The sequence below is a fragment of the Geotrypetes seraphini genome, chromosome 1 (genome assembly GCF_902459505.1).
Source record: "Geotrypetes seraphini chromosome 1, aGeoSer1.1, whole genome shotgun sequence".
Classification (NCBI taxonomy): Eukaryota; Metazoa; Chordata; class Amphibia; order Gymnophiona; family Dermophiidae; genus Geotrypetes; species Geotrypetes seraphini.
In genome coordinates, this window is record NC_047084.1 from 65,743,481 (window position 1) to 65,767,427 (window position 23,947).

General features: G+C 41.2%; 1 protein-coding gene across 3 annotated transcripts in view; it reads right to left on the bottom strand.

Annotated features, from left to right (window-relative positions):
* EGFLAM (EGF like, fibronectin type III and laminin G domains) overlaps positions 1 to 23,947 on the bottom strand; it is a 207,886-nt gene that overhangs the window by 148,525 nt on the left and 35,414 nt on the right. For all 3 annotated transcript variants that reach the window (XM_033932625.1, XM_033932615.1, XM_033932635.1), the window contains exon 6: positions 20,788 to 20,923. In XM_033932625.1, coding sequence (XP_033788516.1) covers positions 20,788 to 20,923 — 136 coding nt within the window. The remainder of the gene's footprint in view (positions 1 to 20,787; positions 20,924 to 23,947) is intronic.

The window sequence follows — 23,947 nt, forward strand, 5'->3', positions numbered from 1 at the left end:
TTCTTCCCCTCCCTCCAGTCACCGCTGCCATTCCTATTTAAAACGACCTGCTGAGGTTCGCGGCCGGCTGTAGCGAACCTCGCAGGCCGCTGTTCACCTCAGTAGCATGTTCCCTCTGACGCGATCGCGTCAGAGGGAACGTGCTACCATGTGGAGAGCGGCCTGCAAGGTTCGCTACAGCCGGCCGCGAACCTCAGCAGGCCGTTTTAAATAGGAATGGCAGCGGTGACTGGAGGGAGGGGAAGAACAGGAGCGGGAGCGGTTGTTGCAGGAGGGGGTAGTCGGCGACGTGCAGGCCGCTGTGAACAGGAGCGGCAGCGGCGGCAGGACCATGAGCCCTCCTCCCGCCATCCGCTCCCAGAGCCGCTCCTGTCGCCCGATGCAGCTAACTGGAACATACGCCTCAAGCCGCTCCTGTCGCCCGATGCAGCTAACTGGCGCATACGCCTCAAGCCGCGGTCAAGGCTGGGGACTCGCGCATGCGCACTCCTTCGGCCATAGACCTACATGCACGGAACACGCAAATAGGAGTGCGCATGCGCGGCTAGCTCTTTATTATATTAGATAAAGCTCAGAAGAATACAAATCTTTATAAAAATGTAAAAATTGTTTTAAAATAGGACCAATTTGTGTAAAAGAATTCCCTTTTTCATCTTTTATTGCCACTACTTTTGTTTTTCGTTTTTTTGCTTTTAAATAATTTGCCAGTAGTCTTCCTGCCTTATTTGAATTTGCATAATACAATGCCTGTTGGGAAAATAAATCTTTCCTTATCATTTTAGAAGAAATCTCATTATATTTTCCTTTAGCTTTCAAGAGATCTTGTAATGTGGAATATTCCCATTTATCAACCAATTTTGATTCTACTATCTTTATATCTTGTTCCAAATTATTAAATTGTTTTTTAATTTGCTTTTTAATGTATGCCGAAAAAGAAATAATTTGACCTCTCATGGTTGCCTTAAAAGCATTCCACAGCGTTTCTATAGAGATATCTTCTACATTATTAATTTGAAAATAATCATTTATTTTCAACTGTATTTCCTCTATAAAATTTGGTTCCGACAGCAATGTATTATCAAATCTCCATACCAGCCTATTATCTTGGTCAGCTATTTTCATTTTAATCCATACCCCACCATGATCAGATAAAATAATTGGATCAATGGAGGCTTGTGTTACTTGCTGAATTAATGTATTTGAAACAAATATATAGTCTATTCTTGAAAATGATTTGTGTACATGGAAACAAAAAGAAAATTCTCGTTCATTAAATGAAATATTTGCCTTACATCTTTCAAATCACAATTTTGTACCAAATTATCCAATCCTAATGATTTCATAATTCTGCTAGGTTTTTTGTCCATTAAAGGATCCATAACAGCATTAAAATCCCCTGCCACAACTAAATTAGAAGCAGCCAGTGATAACAATGGATGTAGAGATTTAAAAAATTCAATCTGATTCGAATTAGGTACGTATACATTGAATAGCGCCATTGTAGTATTTCCCATAGTCATTTCTACATGTATCCATCTCCCTGCAGGATCAGCAGCAATCAATTTAAATATAGCATTACATTTTTTTATGAACTAATATTGCTACACCTGCTTTTTTTTTTCACAGCAGGGGCAAAGAAACAATGTTTTATCCAATCCTGTTCTAGCTTTTTAGACTCTAAATCTGATAAATGGGTCTCTTGAATAAAACATATATCTATGTTTTGCTGTTTTAAAAACAATAATGTTTTCTTCTTTTTATTGGGTGATTGAGACCATTAACGTTTAATGAGAATAATTTAAGCTCCATTTAAATATTTATTCCTATGACATTTGAACTTCAACAGAAGCTTGATCATTTTATAATTTTCCTGTATAAAATTATTTTCCCTTAAATTACAATAATAAACATCCCCTCTTACCCTTGATTCATTAAAATTTATATATATAAGATTACAAAATCCCTTCCCTTCCCCCTCCCATATCCCTCCCCTCTTTATAATATAACTTAAAGACATAAGATCAGACCAGCTATCCCACTCTTCCCCCAAACATCCTCTTTACTAGTTCTCTTCACTATATATATATATATATAAAAAAAAAAATTTGATCCATTCATATATTTTAAAAACCCCTTTGCTTATTCATTTAATTATTTCCCTATCCCATTCCATATAAACTACATTAATTAAATTCCATAGATAAAAGTATACATTAAAAATATCCTATGTCATTAATGGCTGCAAAGCATGCTCTGTTCCATTCTGCCTGCACAATTTCCTTTCGGGACATGTCTGTACCTATGCCACCCCTACCCCTTTGTTTTGACCTAGCTTGTGCGGAGACCAAGCGCCTGCGCGGATCACAGCTACAGGCAAAGTGGATAGTCTGCGCATGCATTTGGATTGCTCTGCAAGACTCGGCCAATCTACCTAACATACCTGGAGCAATGGAGGATTTATTGACTTGCCCAGGGTCATGTTTTAAAGGGTTTATTTGGTCACAGTGCCAAATAAAATTATGATAAACACAGGCCTCTGGAACTTCGGTGATCCTCAAAGGCCTTGATGTTCCTCACCCTCTGTTGTGAAAAGTATGCATAGAGAGAGTGGGACCAGCAGGTTCTTTGACTTTGCAGAGCACCTGAATTGCAAAGGCCCTGCATTTTTTTTTTTGTATATTTTTTTTATTGCTGCAGGCCTGTGGAGATGCTACAGTGGCAGTAGCAGTGACCATGGCAATAGCAGGGGGAGGGGAAAGAGGGAAGACTGTAAATGAAACATGGTCTGTTGCATCTCAGAGTAGAGAGTTGCGCAGGGACAGAAATCAAACCCACCCGAACGCGTCTCTGATGGAATCAAATCCATCCCCGCTGGAAATTGAATCTGTCCCCGCTGGAATTGAATTCATCTCCGCCTGTCCCCACAAGTAATCTCCTCCGACCCCGCCCATCCCCATAAACTTGACTCAGAGTCAGGGTTGTCACCTGAGGTGTCACAGCAGGTCTAGGAATGAAGGCCCAGACCTCATGCCACCAGAGGTAGTGAATATGCTGCTGTCTACAGGCTTTGGTTCAGTTAATAATGGTGATGGTTCTGAAGTAAACCAAAGAAGGAGTGGGGAAGGGACTGAACACATCAACCTTAAGGAACAAATACATAAAATCATATCAAATATGCAAAACCAAGCCTTATAAAAAGTCTTGTGAATTTTGCAGACCCAACACAGGCCGTGTTTCGGCTTCTGTGGAGAAGCCTTCCTCAGGGGTCAGCCCAGTAGATGGCGCTAAATGAAAAACTCTTCAAATGACAAGGCTTAAAGGCTGAATGGAAGAGGGCATATAAACCACCAAAGATGCTGTGGAAACTTGCACACTGCATCAAAGTGGTTCTGAAGTCACATTATTACCTGAATTTGCTGATAATACATTTGTTTGCCCTTAGTGTAATTATTTTTGTGGTAACTTATTGCACTGAGAAACACAAGCCTTTGTTACAGAAGCATATATAGCATATGTAGATCTACACAAAATGAATTTCATTTTTTAGTTGAACAATTTGTTTCATAGAAAATATATATAGGTTTTCTTGAGTATTTTCTGAGCAGCTTTGAGGGTGGAGTGGTACCTTTTGATAAAATTACTGTAACTGAATGATTGCTTCCAGAGACAGTCAGAAGCAATGTGTTAACTGAAAGTATAATGTCATCTAATTCAGAGGAACAACCTGATTTAAAATATCAGAAAATGATTTTCCTATCCAAAATTAATGCATTTACCAGGAATCTATGAAAATTCTAATTTAAATACCGATTTTATTTATCTTTAGTACTATAAAATGGTATTGGAACTGATGTAAAGCAAGTCTCCCAGGATGCACTAGGCTATTTTTGAAAACTTTACCCTCTGCAAAAAAATGTTTAAATGAACATCCTAGAATATGAACAACAAAAGAGCCTAATTCACTGAGAATTTGCTACTAGTCTGTGCCTCTATGAATAAAAGATTTTTAGTGAACTAGCCTAAAGGAAAACCTCAACCATTATCTTATTTCAGTGGGGGAAAATATTCTTTATTTAAGATTCAGGACAGCATAATAAAATGGCAAACAGACATAAAGTCAAGAAGCACAATAAGCACAGCTGGTAACTTGTGCCAGTCAACTTTTCATGTGTTCTTTTCATTTTTGTGCTAAGACATAATGGCATGTAACTCTGAAACATGCAAGATAATTCAATTTGTTTCTGTGTAAGCCTATTTTATGAACTGCCTCCTAGCTAGCTGTAAATGCAGCAAACCAGAGCCCTTAATACCACTTTAAGAGATACAGCTCTACCGCATTCCTACTGTGCGATGGCAACTTTGACCCACATTAAAAGCACAACATCCATTCTAAGAGTGGAAATTTTGCAGCTGCTGTGGAATAACTTTTGCAGTTAACCCATGTGTACTACAATATCTTTACAGTACAAAGGCTATTGTGATTTTTAGTGCAACATAAATCTCTACAAAACGGATATGGTGTAGATCAGTGGTCTCAAACTCAAACCCTTTGTAGGGCCACATTTTGGATTTGTAGGTACTTGGAGGGTCTCAGAAAAAACAGTTAATGACAATTTTGCATGAGATAAAACTCAATAGTTTATAAATCTTTCCTTTTGGCTAAGTTTTAATAATAATATTGTCATTTATAGCTAAAGAGACATATGATCAAGAAATTGTTTTATTTTACTTTTGTGATTATGATAAACATACCGAGGGCCTCAAAATAGTACCTGGCGGGCCGCATGTGGCCCCCGGGCCGCGTGTTTGAGACCACTGATTGATTGATTGATTAAAACGGGGCCTGATATTCATAGCACTTATGCTCCTACAAAGTTGTGGCAAAAGTGGCCTTATGCAGCTTTTTCCCACATGCTATGGCCAGTTTTACCACAGCACTAAAAATGCCTTTTTTGTATTAAAGGCCATGTGCTAATGTTGATATTAGAACACTGCACTTTTGTAAAATTACTGCATGTGTACTTACCACTACCCATTCTGTAGGTGGCATCTTGTGCAGTTTTTTTTTTTAGTTTGCAATTAGCACATTCATATTTGGACATTACTTTAGGATGTCCTATGGTACTCCATTTTTAACTGTGTTAAGCATGATTAGCATCTAACACAGCTTAGAGAGAAGGGCTCCTTTGAAAGTTATGCTCCTAACTTGGCCTCCTTGAAAACCTACTAGGACAGACTACCTAAATTTATACTCAAAATTTCACTAAACTTCTAAATTTAGGAGCATAAAAATTGATGGCAACAGGTGTTTATTGTGAACCTAGGTGTACTTTGAGTCAGGCAAAGAATGTCTGCAATGAATATTAATGAGTTAGGTTTGCTTGCACTGTCTCCATCATATGCAAATCTAATTGCAGATATTCTGAAAACCTGACTGACTGGGGGTCACCCAGGACAGATTTGGGAATGATTGTTCTACAAAGTAACTTTGTGTAAGAAAAGGTCATGTCAAATTGGCAGAACAAGAAACAATTTTCTACAATAACCTAATAGTATAATTTTAAACAGAGTTGAACTAATATGGTATACATAAGCTAATACCCTCTAATATAAATCAGTTTGGTGACAGGAAGTCTTAAGATTAAGAAGGAAATGGTAAAACAGTTAATGTGAAAGCTGTGCATCATAGCCCACTGTCTTCATTCTTCTACAACTCATCAAAAAACTGGATGTTTGTGAAATAGTGTGTCATATAAAGACATTTGTTAACAATTGAAAATTGATTCTTTCATTGTTTCAAGGCATCCCTACAGTATGTCTCAACTTTATTAAAGGGATGATTAGATTCTTATCTCGATAATCTTTCTTCTAGAAAGGCATATGAATCTTGAACCAGTGGGTTATTCACCTCTACATAACACTGCACAACAATTTTTTGGTTAAGTCTTGATTCCTGAAAAGTTTTTGGTGATTATGACAGGTACCAACTTGGTATGCTCAAATATGGTTTTGGTTTTACTGCATCACGTAAGAACTATGAGAAATAGACATTTTTATGTTTACTGACAATAAAATATATAGTCAAGTTTACGTTTCGCACAAGCGACTAAATGAAACAGAATTAAAAGTGTTTTGCTCCCGAGTTTCTTTTATATTCAGTGTCTGGTGCATCACGTTGTAGCATCCAACAATAGTCGGCAAGCATTGACGGATTCCAATTGCCCTGGTATCGTTTCTCCATCGTAGCTATGTCTTGATGAAACCTTTCACCGTGCTCGTCACTCACAGCACCGAGATTTGCGGGGAAGAAGTCCAAGTGTGAATGGAGGAAATGAATCTTGAGTGACATATTGCACTTCATTCTCTTGTATGCTTTGAGAAGTTTGTCTACCAGCTGAATGTAGTTTGGGGCTCTGTAATTGCCCAGAAAATTGTCAACAACGTCTTTCAAGGCTTTCCAGCCAATTTTTTCCGGCCCAACTAACAGATCTTCAAATCGCTTGTCACTCATAACATGTCTGATCTGGGGGCCAACAAAAATACCCTCTTTGATCTTGGCATCAGTTATTCTTGGGAACATCTGTCTTAAATAACGAAAACCTTCCCCTTCCTTGTTCATTGCTTTCACAAAATTCTTCATGAGTCCCAGTTTAATGTGAAGAGGAGGCAAAAATATCTTTGTCGGGTCAACAAGCGATTCATGTGCTACATTTTTCTGTCCTGGAACTAACTTTTTACGGAGTGGCCAGTTCTTTCTAGAATAGTGCGACTCTCTGTCTCGGCTGTCCCATTCGCAGATGAAACAGCAGTACTTTGTATAGCCAAGCTGCAGTCCTAGTAACAGAGCAACGACTTTGAGGTCTCCACAGATATTCCAGTTATACCTGGTATACTGGACATACTTTAGTAACATTTCCATATTCTCATATGTTTCTTTCATATGTGCTGCATAGCCAACAGGTACTGAAGGATAAACGTTGCCATTGTGCAACAGAACAGCTTTCAGGCTTAACATTGACGAATCAATGAAAAGACGCCACTCTTCCGGGTTGTGATCACAACCAAAGACCGAGAACAATCCTTCAATGTCACAACAGAAACAGAGACTGTCGACTTGTGCAAAAAATTTGGTTATATCATGATGCCGGTCTCGAAACACAGAAATTTTCGTACCTGGTGATAGCAAACACCATTCCTGCAGTCTCGAACCTAGCAGCTCAGCTTTTGCTTTTGACAGACCCAAATCTCTGACCAAATCGTTCAATTCGGACTGTGTTATCAGATGTGGATCGCCTGATGAGGATGGTTCAAAATCCGGGTCAATGTCACTGTTAGAACCCTGCACTGCAGTTTCTTCATCTGGTTCGTCTAAGGTCCAATCCTCTGGTGGTTTCGGAACTGGAAGACTGTCATCATGTGGCATGGGTCTCATTGCTGAAGGCAGATTAGGATATTCAATTGACTTCTTGTTTTTGGCAGAGAAACCAGACACATTAGTCAAACAGAAATAACAGTCCGTCACATGGTCTTTCTGTTCTCGCCATATCATCGGAACAGCAAATGGCATCGTCTTTCGAGTACCTCTGAGCCAGGCTCTCAGACTAACAGCACATGTCGCACAGCAAATGTGAGGCGCCCATTGCTTGTCTTGATCACCTATTTTGCAGCCAAAATACAGATGATAGGCTTTCTTTACAAGGGCAGTCATCGAACGTCTCTGAGGCGTAAGTGTATATTCCCCACAGATATAGCAGAATGTGTCGCGGCTGTTACGACACCGACGAGACATATTGCCCGACACCAAAACGTCTATAGCATCAAGCTTACTTACTGTTATATTGCTACAGCTACTATACTACTATACTTTACTATACTGATACTATATACACACACGGACTATCTATATTAACCAAATGAGCAGGATCGGTGTATGGAAGCCACCATTATAGCATGGTGAGACAGCGCAAGCTCGTTCAGACCTGCCCAGACATGCCCAGGATGTCATCTTCCATAAAACAGCTTCCAACCTGGCTAGATTTTATGCATGGACATACCCAGGCGGCACAAACCGTTGTTGATAAGACACTTATGGGAGAAAAAATTGTTTGCATCCAAATATAAGAAAAAATCACGACAAAATTGAAGATTTCTCTGAAATGGTACGTGATGGGTAATTTTTGATGTAATATTCATGATCAGCACCCAAAATTCTATAAGAAACACCCAGCAGTGTTCAGGAAGCAAAAACTTTGTTGTGCAGTGTAATCAATCAACAAACCCACCATGCTTAGACTAGAAAGTAAAGTAGAAACACTATTAATAAGATTAGTACATTGCACCTGTCAGGAGCAAAAGCAGCATGGGATAGTGGGAAGTGGTCCATAAGTATATTTATTTATTCAATTTTCTATACCGTTCTCCCAGGGGAGCTCAGAACGGTTTACATGAATTTATTCAGGTACTCAAGCATTTTTCCCTATCTGTGCCGACAGGCTCACAATCTATATAATGTACCTGGGGCAATGGGGGAATTAAGTGACTTGCCCAGGGTCACAAGGAGCAACATAGGTTTGAACCCACAACCTCAGGGTGCTGAGGCTGTAGCTTTAACCACTGCGCCACACACTCCCCTAAAATGGTTCCTAGTTCCATCAGAGCACAATGTCCAGAAACAGTGTATTCATGTGTGTCAATGACAATGAATTGTGGCTAAAAGACCAAAATACACATTGTATATATTGAACATAAGAGACACATATGAGCCATATGTCACACAGAGACCACATCAGTGAGACTACTATGAGTGATAGTAGGGGGAAAAGTGTGCAATACTGGAAACAGTTAAGGCAGCTAATCCCATATGCACCCAGTACCCCCTCACTTCCCGCTCCTCACATCTTCAAAACAGTGTTAATGTGTTTAGTTAAATCAACCATTATAATGAATGATGCACCATCTGGGGCTCCTCATTCTCAGATCCCCCTTCTGTCCCGTTCATCCTCCTGGAATCCAAAGTTAGAATATTCTATTGGATGTCAATTACTCCTCCTCATTACTTCACAAAGGCATAGAGTGTATGATCAAGGGGCCCCACGGAGCAATGGCTGTGCAAATAGGTTATCTGTCATTCCAAAATAAAAAAGTGGATCTGCAGCAGCAATGTTCCCACTACTGGAAACATCTCTAGCAGACAAAATAGAAGCCAGTCATATCCAAAGCCCGAATATGCTCTCCAGATACACTGAGGACTCTTTCTCAAATTCCTCAATCTAACAGGGCCAAGAAGCAGAAAAGATCTTTCGGTGTCATGAAAGTCAAGATCTGATTTTCATGGGTAACTGATTTTAGCAAGTCATTGTAACACAAATCTGATATTTTTGTGTTGTAGTTTTGTGCAATATGGTGTAATTGCTTTTTTCTGTTTTGATACTTGGGTAGAGTAATATTGAAAGAATGATATCCTGTTGCCCTTTTAATTCAGGTCCCTTTTAGTTTTATAAAGTCTCACAAGTTTGTTCTTGTCTGCATAGTTAAGAATTTGAACTAATACTGGCCAAGGCCTAAGCCTTGGTCAGCCATTATTCCACAAATTTCCACAATTCGGGATCCTTGACTGATTCAGGAAGACTTACAAAATAAATGTTATTTCTTTGTCCGCGATTTTCTTGGTCCTCAACCCGATCAGTCTTTTGCCTCCAGAGCCTCCACTGTATCTTCTTGGCAGGGGATTCATTCCTCAGCAGTCTGCAGTTTACCTCTTGCCTTTTAATTTTGGCTACCGTTGATTGTAGTTTGGTTAACTGGTCATTCAGTATCACAGACAAGAGTTTCTTAACCTCTGATACTGTTTCCTCTTGTAATGTTACCACTGTGTGGATAAGACTGATGAGTCACCACTGAGACAAGACTAACGAGAGTGTAATGGCAAGGGACTACAAGCAACTGGCAATAAACTGACATAGGAGTACCACAGGGATCAGCCATGTCACCCATGCTGTTTAACATCTTCCTCCAACCATTGGGGAAATTCATGAGAAAACAAGGATGGGAAGGCTACATCTATGCAGATGACATCCAACTGGTCATCCCAGTGAAGAAACGGGACGTGAAGACCAAGCAGAAAATCAAGGAAGGCCTAGAGAAAATCTTTAGTTGGTTCTAAACAAGCAGACTAGTAGCCAACAAGGAAAAAAAAACTGAACTACTTCTAATTAACAAATGGGGGGGGGGGGGGTGGGATGGCCCAAGTTACCAAGGAACTCTTAACGGCAACACCATAAAATCATCCACGGAGGGAGTGAGAAACCTAGGCGTATGGCTAGACCCAAACTTGTACCACAATAGCTATAATTTTTCAGCTATTACATCCACAAACCTTGTAAGATCCTCAGCAGCACCACTTAGGGCTCAATATCTCTCATTGCCTTAAGCTTTATGTGTCTAATCATCACTGGATCTGATTTTCTAATCTTCTTAGTCTTATTTAAGAGCTTACTTTTACTTAGTACAATCATTTATTTTTTAGCTTTTGTTAACTTTTGTTATAAGTAAATACTTAGCTTAAACCAAGTGGTCTCTGGCTAGGGATTCTGATGCCGACATGTTTCGCATACACAGCTTTCTCAAGGCTTGACCCCTAACAAATAAACCGCCTGTAACTGCAACATAACAATACACATCCAATGCATCATGAAAAAAAGCTTATGGCAAACTCTACTGGGTCAGAGGACTAAAACCCTACCTAACCCATCAAGCAATATCCAACTTAGTAATATCCCTGGTACTCTCAGTCTTTGACTACTGCAATGCAATCCTCCTGGGCATTCCAAAGTACATGATCATACAGATCCAAATAGTACAAAACACAGCAGCTAGATTTCTGCTGGGAAAATCGAAGCAGATGAGTGCCATCCTGCTACTGGAAGAGTTACACTGGCTCCTGATTGAAAGCAGGGTGAAATTCAAGAGCATGTTGCTGACACACAAAATCATTCATATTTCAGAACCGCAATAGTTAGCAAACATAATAAACAACCATAAACCAACATGCACCCTAAGCTTGAGCCAAGAATACCTACTGGAAATACTCTCCTTCGGAGACTTCAAATACAAAAGCGCCAGGAAAAGAATGTTCTTAGTGATGGCCCCAATGTGGTGAACTTCCTTCTGAAGGAATTAAAACTAGAAAAGGACACCAGAAAGTTCAAGAAAGGAATTAAGATGATACTCTTCACAGAACACTTTAGCAAATAAAGAAACATTTAGGAGGATAACAACATATAAGAAACAGGAGGCTATTCCCTGCTTGGAACACGAAGGGTGAACTCACAAATAATACAAAGACAAATGAGCATATGATAATACAGAAACTATAATGATAGTATATGTACATAGATGGTATAAATATGTAACTTATACATATATTTAGGACATGTATTGTAACACCTATACTGAAGCTCATGAATGGTAACACCATTACTGAAGTTCAAGTACAGAAACACCTTTATTAAAGCTCATGCAAACCGCTCTGAATTGACTCCCCAGTCATTAGTAGCATCTTGTCATTAGTCACAGGGTCTAGGTGGTCATATATACTTCAAAATCTAATCTAGATTTTCTCCTGGGCTTCAGAGCTCTAATGGTAGGGGGGTGGAGATTGTAGATCTTCAAAGTAAAATAATGCAGGTTAGGAGTGGAACAATGTAGTGAGGCAACCACTTGGTGGAATTATGTGACCCCCCCCCCTAAAAGTAGTACTTACATGAATTTCAGGCTACCTGCCCCAAGAACTTCATATGCCATTACCAGAGAGGTTTGGTGGCACCCTTGGAGAACTATAGGGGTTCATCAGTGCAAGCTTTGGTTCTGATTCCATCTGAATATTTTTCCATTGAACTAATTGAAAATAAGATTTAAAGCCTAGCATGGCTACTTCCTTGCTGGAATAGAACAGCACTGTTATAAACAATCTGGAACCCTTACTTACTACCCTATCCCATACCTTAGGAGAACCAGATTGAGGCTGAAATGAAGAGGAGTCTTTGATATTTTGAGGCCCCCCAGCATAAAGGTTTGGGACTTTGGGACCCATCTTATTTATCATCTTATTTCTCAAGGATTAACTGAAGGAGCTTCACTATCTGTAACCTTGTCAAAGGAATTCATATGATGTGACACCTTTCAAAGAACTTTCTCAGGATTAGCCCTTTCCCACTCTGGAACTCACTCCCTCTATTGCAGGAAGCAGGTGAAAGTCTTTAACACAAGAACATAAGAACAGCCATACTGGATCAGACCAATGGTCCATCTTGCCCAGTCTCCTGTTTCCAACAGTGGCCAATCCAGGTCACAGTACCTGGCAGAAACCCAATAAGTAGCAATCTGTAAGCACTCCACATCTGGACTAGCTTACAATACACTCAGGGCATAGCCAGAATTTAATTTTGGAGGGTCTTGGGTTTGGACTAGGGGGAACAAGCATTTAATCAGTCCTCTCTCCTCCTTCCACCACCTTTGATGCTGTTGCTGTACTACCCTCTCCAAATCATACCTTTGTTAGTGAAGACGCTCAAGCCCTTCCTGCTGAAGTTTCACTGCCAGAGCCCTGCAGGTGTTGTCCAAGAAGCAGGAAGTAGGCAGGTTGTTCCAGCCTCCAATGCTAGCAATTCTGTGCATGCTCAGTTCAAAGACCAGAACTGAATACACACAGAAGTGCTGGAATCAGACGTTAGATCACCCTGCTTAGGCAGCATGGGCTAGCTCCAGCAGGGAAACTCCTTAGCTGGTAGGACTGCCAAATTGTTGGAGGGGGCCTGAGCCCAAAGAGTACACCTTGTTAATAAGACCATTTTTGCGCATCTTGTACAATTCTGGAGGCTGCACCTTCAAAAAGATATAAAAAGGATGGAGTCAGTCCAGAGGAAGGCTACTAAAATGGTGTGTGGTCTTCGTAATAAGGCTTATGGGGACAGCCTTAAAGATCTCAATCTGTATACTTTGGAGGAAAGATGGGAGATATGATATGACAGAGATGTTTAAATACCTACATAATATAAATTTGCATGAGTTGAGTCTCTTTCATTTGAAAGGAAACTCTGCAATAAAAGGGCATAGAATGAAGTTAAGAGGTGATAGGCTCCGGAGTAAACTGAGGAAATACTTTTTTACAGAAAGAGTGGTAGATGCATGGAACAATCTCCCGGACGAGGTGGTGGAAACAGAGACTGTGTCTGAATTCAAGAGGGCGTGGGATAAGCACGTGGGATCTCTCAGACAGAGAAAGAGATAATGGTTACTGAGGATGGGCAGACTAGATGGGCCGTTTGGCCTTTATCTGCCATCATATTTCTATGTTTCTAATTGTACATGCTGTATAATTTGCCTTCAATTTAACCACTCATTTGTTTATACCAATGTATTTTTTAATCTTACTGTTTGTCTCAGCTGCATTTGCACTTGTGCCCTTGGCTGCCTATTCAGATGTTTCATTGTATTGTACTGACATTGTGAGCAGCATATCCATGTTAGAGTATCTGAATGTTCTTGCGTGTTGCCTATTATGGTGCATCATTTTTTATTCTGCTGATATTTAATATATTTCTGCTATATGAATGTTCTACTGTGCAGTTTTAATATATATATTTCTGATATTGTATCATGTAATTGCTGTTACTAGGATTTAATGTACCTGTCTCCAAGTTTATCTCCTTGTTTGGGCTTATATAGGTTGTTTATGTCAAGCTTTACCTGTTGTACACTGTCTTGGGAGAAGCTCTTCATTAAGTCAGCTAATAAATAATAAATACATGTGGCTGCCGCTTGCTGCTGCTGAGTAGACGCGTACGAGTGTCTCGCTTACCTTCGAAAAAAAATGCCTAAGAGAAGGGGAAGAAGCGTCGGTGGTGCCTCCCGACGCTCGGAGACCCCTCTGCCTGCAGTGGATGCCATTTTTAGGCGTCTTATGAGTGAGCAGGTTTCGTCGGGGAATCGCCCGCTGGGAGCGCCGGCAGAGAGTAGTGCCGCGGCGAACTCCCTTGGGCTAGAAGTCTCTCTGAGCCCCGACGTAAGGTCACCGCCCCTGCAGCCGTTGCCGCTGGGAGCAAGCTCACCGCGAGAGGAGAGCACGCCGGAGGAGGAAGTGTTTTCCTCTCGAGAGGCCAGCATGTCGGAGGGCTTGCAATTGAAGACAGCTGAAAGTGAGTTACTCCTTTTAGAAAAACCGGCGGTAGGAACAACTCCAGCTAAAGGGGATCAAGGCTCCGGAGAGGTAAAACAGCCGAGTGAACACTTATTAATGACACAACCAATTTTTGTTTCTCCTGTTAGACCTTCTGAAGTCACTCTAGACTCTCTCTGGGACTTAGTGTCCAATTTTGGAAATGCCCTTAACTTACAGGTAAAAAATTTGGACAAAGAAATACAAATCCAGAAAGAAGAGATAAAAACTTTAAAGGAAGAGACTGTATCACTGAAATTAGATATCCAAGAAGAAAAGAAGAACTTAAAAACAATTAAGAGTAACCAAGATTTATTTGTTAAAGACAATACAATTATGCAGAGAAAATTGGAAGCTTTAGATAACAATATTCGGATTAATAATTTGCGATTAATTAATTTTCCTAAAGTATTATCAATTTCTCCACGAGATATGATAAAGCGATACTTTCTGGAAATTCTTAAAATACCTGAAAATGCTTTACCACCTCTTACAAAGGTTTACTATTTACCTATAAGAAATCAGGATCCTCAAAAGAAAGAAGATGAAGGAATACTACAGAAAGAACCCTTGGACGTTTCCACTTTGTTAGAGCAATCAAATAGAGAATTGGCTATTCCAGCCACTCTCTTATTGACTGTGGCTTTGGCCCCAGACAAGGATTGGATTCTTAAACTTTTCTTTAAAAATAGGGCCAAGGACTTTTTGGGGTTTCATATCCAGATATTTCCTGATGTCTCGAGAGAGACTCAGAAGAGAAGAAGGGAATTCTTAATGTTAAAACCAGGAGTGACTCAAATAGGGGGTTTATTTTTTCTTAGATATCCTTGTAAATGTGTTATAAGATTCCGTTCCTTGAAATATGTATTTGTAGATCCAGCTCACTTGACTACTTTCCTTTCTGCGAAACGTCTTGAGTCTGTAGAACCATCTGTACCATTGTGATAATAATTAGCTCACCTCTCAGTAGTAGTTTAAGTGATTTTTCTTGTTAAAATGTTTTACTTTAATTTAATCTACTCTTATCGTTAATCTTGGATCTTAATTTGAAGACTAGTGTGTGATTAAGTTAGGATGTATACTTTCTTTATTATTTTAAATTGCTTTCAGGTTTGAGAGTAAATAATATTATTATGTTTTCTTGATCTCACTTTCTGTACAAGATGATATGCTTGACAATAAATGTGTAAATTTTATAAATAAATAAAAAAAAAAAAAAATAAAATAAATACATGTTTAAAGTTATATGATGGCCATCCCTCTGTACACCGACCTCCTGTTTTATTCTTTAGCAATCTTACTGCAAAACTAAGAGTCAGATTTAGTTCACTAACTAATCTCAATCATATTCTGACATGTACATATAATTCATTATTGTAATTTTCCCAGACAATATTTTATAGTTGCCAGTTGGGCTGACCAAAGACAGCTGCATTTCCTGGCTGTGGGAGCTCCCTAGAGTTCCTTTCTAAGTTATGGGCAAAGGTCTTGACTCTAGGGGATAAAACAATCCAAGACACTTCATTGCTTCTAACACATTCTGTGCTGACCATTGCTAACCACAGCACAAATACTTTCAAACAGAAGGCTCAGATACTGATTCTCCAAACAAGATTACAGAAGGGAAACATCATATGGGAAGGGCTGTTAAACAGGATAAAAAAAGACTGAAGAAAAATGAAAGCAGACTGGAATATAAGGCTTAATCTTCCTTCCTTCCTAAGTAAAGCTGGAAGCCATTTACTGCATATTATCAGTAGGTTTAGATGTCATTTTAGAAGCCCGATTCTCATTTGACCATGCATAAACTGGCATTTAGACATGTATATTACATACATGCTTAAACACTGATTTTAGAAAGCAGGGATATATAATGTATATCCAAAATGCAAATATGCATACATATGGCAAGGGTGTATGGTCTGGGCATATTTTGAGCAGGGCAGGGCTATAAAGTTCATGTGAAATTTCCAACATCAACATCAGGATTTATCTCTGCTCCCAGAGATGTCTCAGTTAAAGAAAGTTGCTCTCAGGCAGGACTAGAGATCAAATTAAAGCCACACAATTGCAGGATCTGCAGGACATGGAAGAGGCACTGTGGATCAATTTGGAAAGAGGGAATGGTGAATATATTTACATTGGTGTTATATACAGGCCTCCTTCACAGACGGAAGAAGTGGACAGAGATTTAAGAGTAGACATTCAAAATATATCTAAAAAAAGGGGAAGTTTTACTGTTCCTAAAGTACTTAGGCAACTAACCTGCACAATCTCATTCCACAATAACTGATCCCTAGAGCTGTTAATAACTAGCTTTTAACTTTGTTAAATCCACTCAATTTGTAGCATCTTTCAATCAATGTTAACCGGCAGACCATTGTTAAATCCACTCAATCTGTAACATCTTTTAATTATTGTAAATCACTTAGAACTTCACGGTCCTGCGGTATTATTATTACAGGACCAGAGGCAACATGGATTCACTAGAGGTAGGTCTTGTCAGACAAATCTAATCAATTTCTTTGACTGGGTGACCAGAGAATTGGATAGAGGGAGTGCGCTAGATGCAAATGTAGTACAACAAAGCAATTAATATTAAAATGATCACTCCGAGAAATTCTCTAAAATTGCTGAGTGATTTTCTAACCTCGTTATGCTACATTTGTAGCCAAAATTTGTTGATAGGTCTGAGCTGTCATTCCTTATTTTCTGATCAGTACCCGAGCACTGATTGCCTGAGTACTCTCCCGGTGCATCTGGGGAGGGGCCTAAGGCTCTGCTTGGCCCAGATACCTAAGCCCCCTCTCATAAGAGGGGCCTTAAACAAACCCGGGCCAATCAAGAGCCTCAGGCCCCTCCCTGGTTCATCCCAAGATGCACTGGGGAGGGGAAGGCCTGCCATTTTGAAGAGGTAGGCCTGCTGGCCAGAGGGAGTAGGCATCCTCTGGGCAGCCATCATAAATAAGGTAAGGGGGAGGGTCAGGGAGCTCATCGGAGGCACCGGGGGGGGGGGGGGTTGTGGCAGTGGAAGTGGGCATATCTCCTGCTGCCGGGGAGGGGGGGGGTTGGGGGGTATTGCTTGGTGGTGGAAGTGGGCATCTCTGTCCTCCCCTTCTGTTTCCCTTCCCTCCCCCGGAGGTCTGGCATATTTCCTTTTTTTTCGTCTCCATCCCCAGATCCACCTTTTCTCAACTACCCTTTCATCCAGCATCTCTCCCTCTTTCCTCATCACCCCAGGGTCCACCATCTCTCCTTTTCTCTTCCCAACTACCCTCCTATCCAGTATCTCTATCGTCCCCTCCACACCATCCCTTGTGTCCAACTTCTCTCCCTTCCCTCCCTAAATCCCATTGTCCACACTCTCCTCTGTTTTTAGACCCATTACTTCTTCCCCCGACATATGCACATCTCTTTGAACCTCCCCTTCCCACCCTCCTTCCGTGTACTTCTATACCAGGGCCCCCACCCCCAAAGGCCTTCCCTACCCTGAAGTCCTGTACCACCACCCCTGAAGGCCTGTCCCCATTTGAAAGCCTGCCCCCTGAAGGCCTGCATCCCCACCCCTGAAGGCCTGTACCACCACCCCTGAAGGCCTGCCTGTTGCCTCTGAAGGCCTGTACCACCACCCCTGAAAGACCGGACCCCCCCTAAAGGACTGCACCCCCCCCAAAGGCCTGTTTCTCCCCCCCAGAAGGCCTGCGTGTTTCCCCCCTGACCCCCCTTGCATCTATTTACCTAATTCCGGCAGCGGAGCAGCCTGTAGAGAGGATCGCCGGTATTTTAGCGATCTTTTCAGGTTACCATCGGCCTCCGGAGCTTTCTTCTGCTGCAATCCTGCCTCTGACATCAGAGGAGGGGTGGGACCACGGCAGAGGAAACATAGAAACATAGAAATTGACAGCAGAAAAGGGCCACAGCCCATCGAGTCTGCCCATACCAACTCCCTGATTCTTACTCCCCTATAGATCCCACTGAATATCCCATTTTCTCTTAAAATCTGACAAGCTGTTGGCCTCAATCACCTGCTGAGGCAGCTCGTTCCAATGATCGACCACCCTTTCGGTGAAGAAGTACTTCTTAGCATCACCTTGAAATTTCCCTCCCCTGATTTTCAGCGAGTGTCCTCTGGTTACCGTGGGCCCTGTAAGACTGAAGATATCATCTTTCACCTCTATACGCCCCGTGATATATTTAAAGGTCTCAATCATGTCCCCCCTCTCTCTTCGCTCCTCCAGTGAGTACATCCGCAGTTTTTTTAACCTTTCTTCATACGTGATTTCCCTGAGCCCCAAGACCATCCTGGTAGCCATTCGCTGAACCGACTCAATTCTCAACACATCTTTCCGGTAGTGTGGTCTCCAGAATTGAACACAATACTCGAGATGAGGTCTCACCATGGATCTGTACAGTGGCATTATGACTTCAGGTTTTCTGCTGACAAAACCCCTACGGATGCCTTGGACGAAGCCTTCTCCACATGATTGGCAGCCTTCATATCATTGCTAATGATCACTCCTAAATCACGTTCCATCGTAGTCCTGGACAAGGTTTCACCATTTAGTGTGTAAGTTCTGTGTGGATTTTTTTTGCCTAGGTGCATTACTTTACATTTTTTAGCATTGAAGCCTAACTGCCAAGTTGATGACCACTGTTCCAGCTGCTGTAGGTCCTGCGTCATAAAGTCAGGCACACTGTTTTTGTCTACTATGTTGCATAGTTTGGCGGCGTCGGCAAACAGTGATACTTTTCCTCTAAGCCCTTTGGTCAAATCTCCTATGAATAAATTGAATAGAATCGGCCCTAAGACGGAGCCCTGAGGTACTCCACTCGTCACTGCTGACGTTTTGGAGGGGGTACCGTTTACCATCACCCTTTGAAGCCTACCATCTAGCCAATCCCTTACCCATTTAGTGAATGTATCCCCTAATCCCATCGATTTTAGTTGTTCAACAGCCTGCGGTGTGGGACGCTATCAAAAGCTTTGCTGAAGTCTAAATAGATCACGTCCAGGGACTCCCCAGCATCCAGATGACTGGTCACCCAGTCAAAGAAGTCAATCAGATTAGATTGGCAGGACCTTCCCCTGGTAAATCCGTGTTGGTGTGGATCACGTAAATTTTCTTCGTCTAGAGTTTTGTCAAGTTTCTGTTTGATCAGTGTTTCCATGAGTTTGCACACTATGGATGTAAGACTCACCGGTCTGTAATTTTCTGTCTCTGTTCTGCAGCCCTTTTTGTGGAGTGGAATTACGTTAGCTGTTTTCCAGTCTAGGGGTACTTTTCCCGTGCGCATGGAAAGATTGAAGAGCACGGATAGTGGTTCAGCCAGAACTTCACTCAGCTCTCTGAGTACCCTGGGGTGTAGATTGTCTGGTCCCATGGCTTTGTCTACTTTGAGTCTTGAAAGTTTGTGGTAGACGCTACTGGGTGTAAACTCATAATCCTGAAACAGGTCATTTTGGCTGTCTCTTATCTGTAGTTGTGGACCAGCTCCCGGTGCTTCACAGGTGAATACTGAGCAGAAGTATTCGTTTAGCAGTTCTGCCTTGGTAGTATCAGAATCTGCGTAGTTTCCATCTGATTGCCTAAGGCGTTCTATCCCATTTTTGTTTCTCTTCTGTCGCTAATGTACCTGAAAAAGGATTTGTCCCCTTTTTTAATGTTCCGTGCTAGATCTTCCTCTGTTCGAAGTTTGGCTTCCCTGACTGCCTTTTTGACAGCCTTAGATCTGGCCAGATAGTCTTCTTTTGCCTCCCTTTTCCCAAGATGTTTGTAGGTGATAAATACTTCTTTTTTCTTTTTAATGAGGTCCGAAATTTCCTTGTTGAACCATTGTGGTTTTTTGTTTCTCCGGCGTTTACTTACCGTATTTATGTAGCGGCTAGATGCTTCATTCAGGATGGATTTTAGATTTGACCAGACAGCTCCGAAGACCTATGGCAGCCTGCAAAGATCACTAAAGTACTGGCGATCCGATCTGCAGGCTGCTCCACTACCGGAATTAGGTAAATGGATGCGCAGGAGGCCATGGGGGAAGCCGGACACCACAGCACTTCCCAACTGACCCTCCCCCCTCGCCCTCTAAAGCAGGAGCAGCAGAGGCCGGCCAGCAAGAGGCAGAGCTGCCACTCCTGCTTTAGGGGGCGAGGGGGAGGGTCAGTCACTGAATCGGGAGGCCAATTTTTTTTGTTTTTAAATAGATTCACCCGAAGTGAATCGGTGAATCGATTCAAATCGGGCAGCACTAATGGGCACATGCAAATTTAGCAAACCTTCGCTACTTTCCGCTAACTTCATTTACATGAGTGTTGTTTGAAGAATGACTTGCTGTTTTTAAATCACTACAATAACAGCTGCGACAGTGGCCTATCACTTTTAATCACAAATTTTTGCGAACCTAGCCCTCATTGCACTCCAATTTATAGAATTAACCTGATAAGCATTTTTGGGCCTTTATAAAATAGGGCCCAAAAAATGCATTCTTGCTTTATCCTAGGTAACCTGTTATAAAATTACCCTCCACATACACGATTAATTGGAAATAAATTAGCAGCTACTAGACAGGCAAACCTGATAAATTCCACAATATAGTGGTCAATGGATGAGCTTCCTTCATTGTCCTTTCGTGCCCAGGATATTGCCACTTCAGAATCAGACACAACAACCGCCTGAGGTTGTAATGGGGGTAGAGGAACCATGCATTTATCTACAAAATAAGGCAACAAGATCCAATCAGCAATTTAACAACTGTCTGAACTGAGGATAACAGAAAAGATAAAACATTTCTGAAATTAAGGTAAACGTCCTGAGCATGCTACAGTGTCATGTCAAACATTTCACTGCCCATAGTAAAATGTATGCAAGGGGCTGAGATCTGTAGAACTCAAGTGGAAGAGGAACACAAAGACAAAAGAATGTATGGAATGTCAAAATAATTTTATTGTCAGAGTTAGAGCACAAAGTCCAATGTGGCCACGTTTTGCCTAATAGTAGGTTGCACCAGGGTAACTGTCAAAAATAGTAAAAAAAAATAATTTAAAACAATGTAAAAAACATATACTGTATATGAATATCATACAATGTATAAAATGAATGCTAAAATCATAATCAGCAGGCTTGGCAGAGGGGGCATGTGGGCGTTGACCCGAAGATAAGCCACGACCACCATTATTGGGTCATTTTTTTGGCTCAAAAATCTCAGCTTATATTCGAATATATGGTACCGTAACGAAAGCGTGCAGGACTTTGGTGCGCTGACAATCCCATGATGACATTTGCGTGCAGGAAAAATGCGTGCCACTGTTTTTGCCATTCCCATTAGTGCTCTGAGGGGGTGTGGGGGGGAACCCCCCACTACACTTAGAAGTGTTCATGCTGCCGTAGAGGTCGGTATGTGTGGGGAACCCCCCTACTATTATTACACTGAAAACTTCCAAAGAACAAAAATGGGAAGGAGAACAGGAGTTTTCAGTATAGTGGGGGTTCCCAACACCCTCCACGGCAGCGCCACCACTTCTAAGTGTAGTAAGTGTAGTGGGGGGTTCCCCCCCCAAGAGGCTAATGGGAACGGCGGAAGCGGCAGTGTGCATTTGTCCTGCGTGCAAATGTCACCACGGGATTGTTGGCACACCAAAGTCCTGCGCACTTCTGATGGGTCTCCGAATATATACATGACTTGGAATCATTTTTAGAATTACTTTTACCTAATAATATTTCTGAAGCATAATGATTTCTTTTAGTTTCTGATATGCAGTTTAGAAGTTTATATTGATCGGGATGGTACATAATGACAATAAAAGGGGGAACTTTTCTTGATACAGCCTATGGGCGAAACATGTCAGAATGACAGGTCCCTTCCCGATATGAGCAACAAAGCAAAAACAAGAAAAAAAAGATAAGTTAAAGCTTTTATATGTAAAAATTTCTTTGATTTAGCATGGAGCACTTAAAGCACTAATATAATAATTTATAGAAAACACAAACGAGTCTAATGAGGATGCCAGTACCAAAACAGTATTTTAGCCATTGAAAACACTTGGCTAATACTGGCACTTTTGAAGACCTAAAAAAAAGGATTGAAGATTTAAAGAATTATATGATACAGTTGGTTGGGTGAAAAAATTACTGACACACTAAGGGTGCCTTGAACCAAAAATGTTTGGGAATTATTGTAGTAGGGAAATGATATTACAATGAAATGAAGCTTACTTATTAGAAAAAAAAATTGAGAAATGTATTGCACTTGATTGTAATTTTTCAGACTGTATAATCATTGCATTCAGTAACATCAATGTACATTTTTTATTCAGAATTCTGTATTGGGCTGGTATAAGTTCTCTCTTCTTGGTTCTCAAGTTGTCAGTGAACCATGGGGAAGAGAATTTGTAGGGATAGTATTTCATTTCTTTGACTGGTGCTAAACCTTCGTAGAGGGTTTTTACTTCGGTGTGCCAGTCTATGGCAGCCTCATCAATGGATTTGGAGTTAGGTTTTAACATTCCTGCTAGGTTGGAAAGGCCTGAGGACAGATCCCCTAGGTCAACTGCGTCATTGTTGTAAATTTTTATAGGCTGGACTTGCTTCATGTTTTATGGTTTTTTCAATGTGTAGAGGTGGTTAAATGTGATCAGATGGTTGCCGGACCAGGGTACTGATTTGATGGAGAAGCTGGGTGATTCTGTGTTGAGTGATGGGTCTTTCTGAATAAAGATTAGGTCTAGAATATAGCCTGCAGAATGATTCTGTGAGGGAACTATTTGGTAGAAGCCCAGGTCTGATAGTGACATGATGAAGTCTGCTGGGGATCTGGTTAAATTTGGGTAGTCTGTAAAATTAAAGTCTCCAAGTATGATGATATAGTTGTAGGTGATGACCACTTTGTCAAAGATGATCACTTTGCCAAGGATGGATAGCAAGTCATCTAGGATGGCCATAGGGGATTAGGGAGCTCCATATATCTGGGTGAAGGTAAGATCTCTGATGTGACCTGCAGAGAAGATGAGGCATTCTATTGCGTTTAGCGTTAAGGCTGGATTTGATGATGATGGCTACACCTTCTCCTCTTTCGTTGGTACGTGAGCAAGCTAAAGTCTAATACCTGAGTGGCTCAGTCATTGTCTTTAAGCCAGGTTTTGGTGAGTAGGAAGATATCCCAATTTTTGTCTGCAAGGAGATCACTTAGGATTACATCTTTGTTGTTTACGGATCTCACATTTGCAAGGGAAATCTTGAGGCTTATGGGTACGGATGGGGGGGGATAAGGGGATAGGCCTCAAGTAGGGAGATAGGCCTCAGGGATTTATGTGCTAAGGATTTGTTGTGGAGGACATGACTCAGGTCACCATATCTGCCCTGACCTGTTACCACTTGAATGAAGGAACACATGCTGATATGGAGATTTGTTGCTGAGAAATAGGAGAGAAGCTGCGGCATTGGTATTTATTTATTTAATTTTCTATACTGTTCTCCCAGGGCAGCTGAGAGCGGTTTACATGAATTTATTCAGGTACTTGAGCATTTTTCCCTATCTGTCCCGGCAGGCTCACAATCTATCTAATGTACTTGGGGCAATGTGGGGATTAAGTGACTTGCCCAGGGTCACAAGGAGCAGTGTGGGTTTGAACGCATAACCTCAGGGTGCTGAGGCTGTAGCTTTAACCACTGTGCCACTATAGCAGCAATGTTTGAGTTACAGGGCTGCAGGACTATATCCTCAGTATAATATACTTAG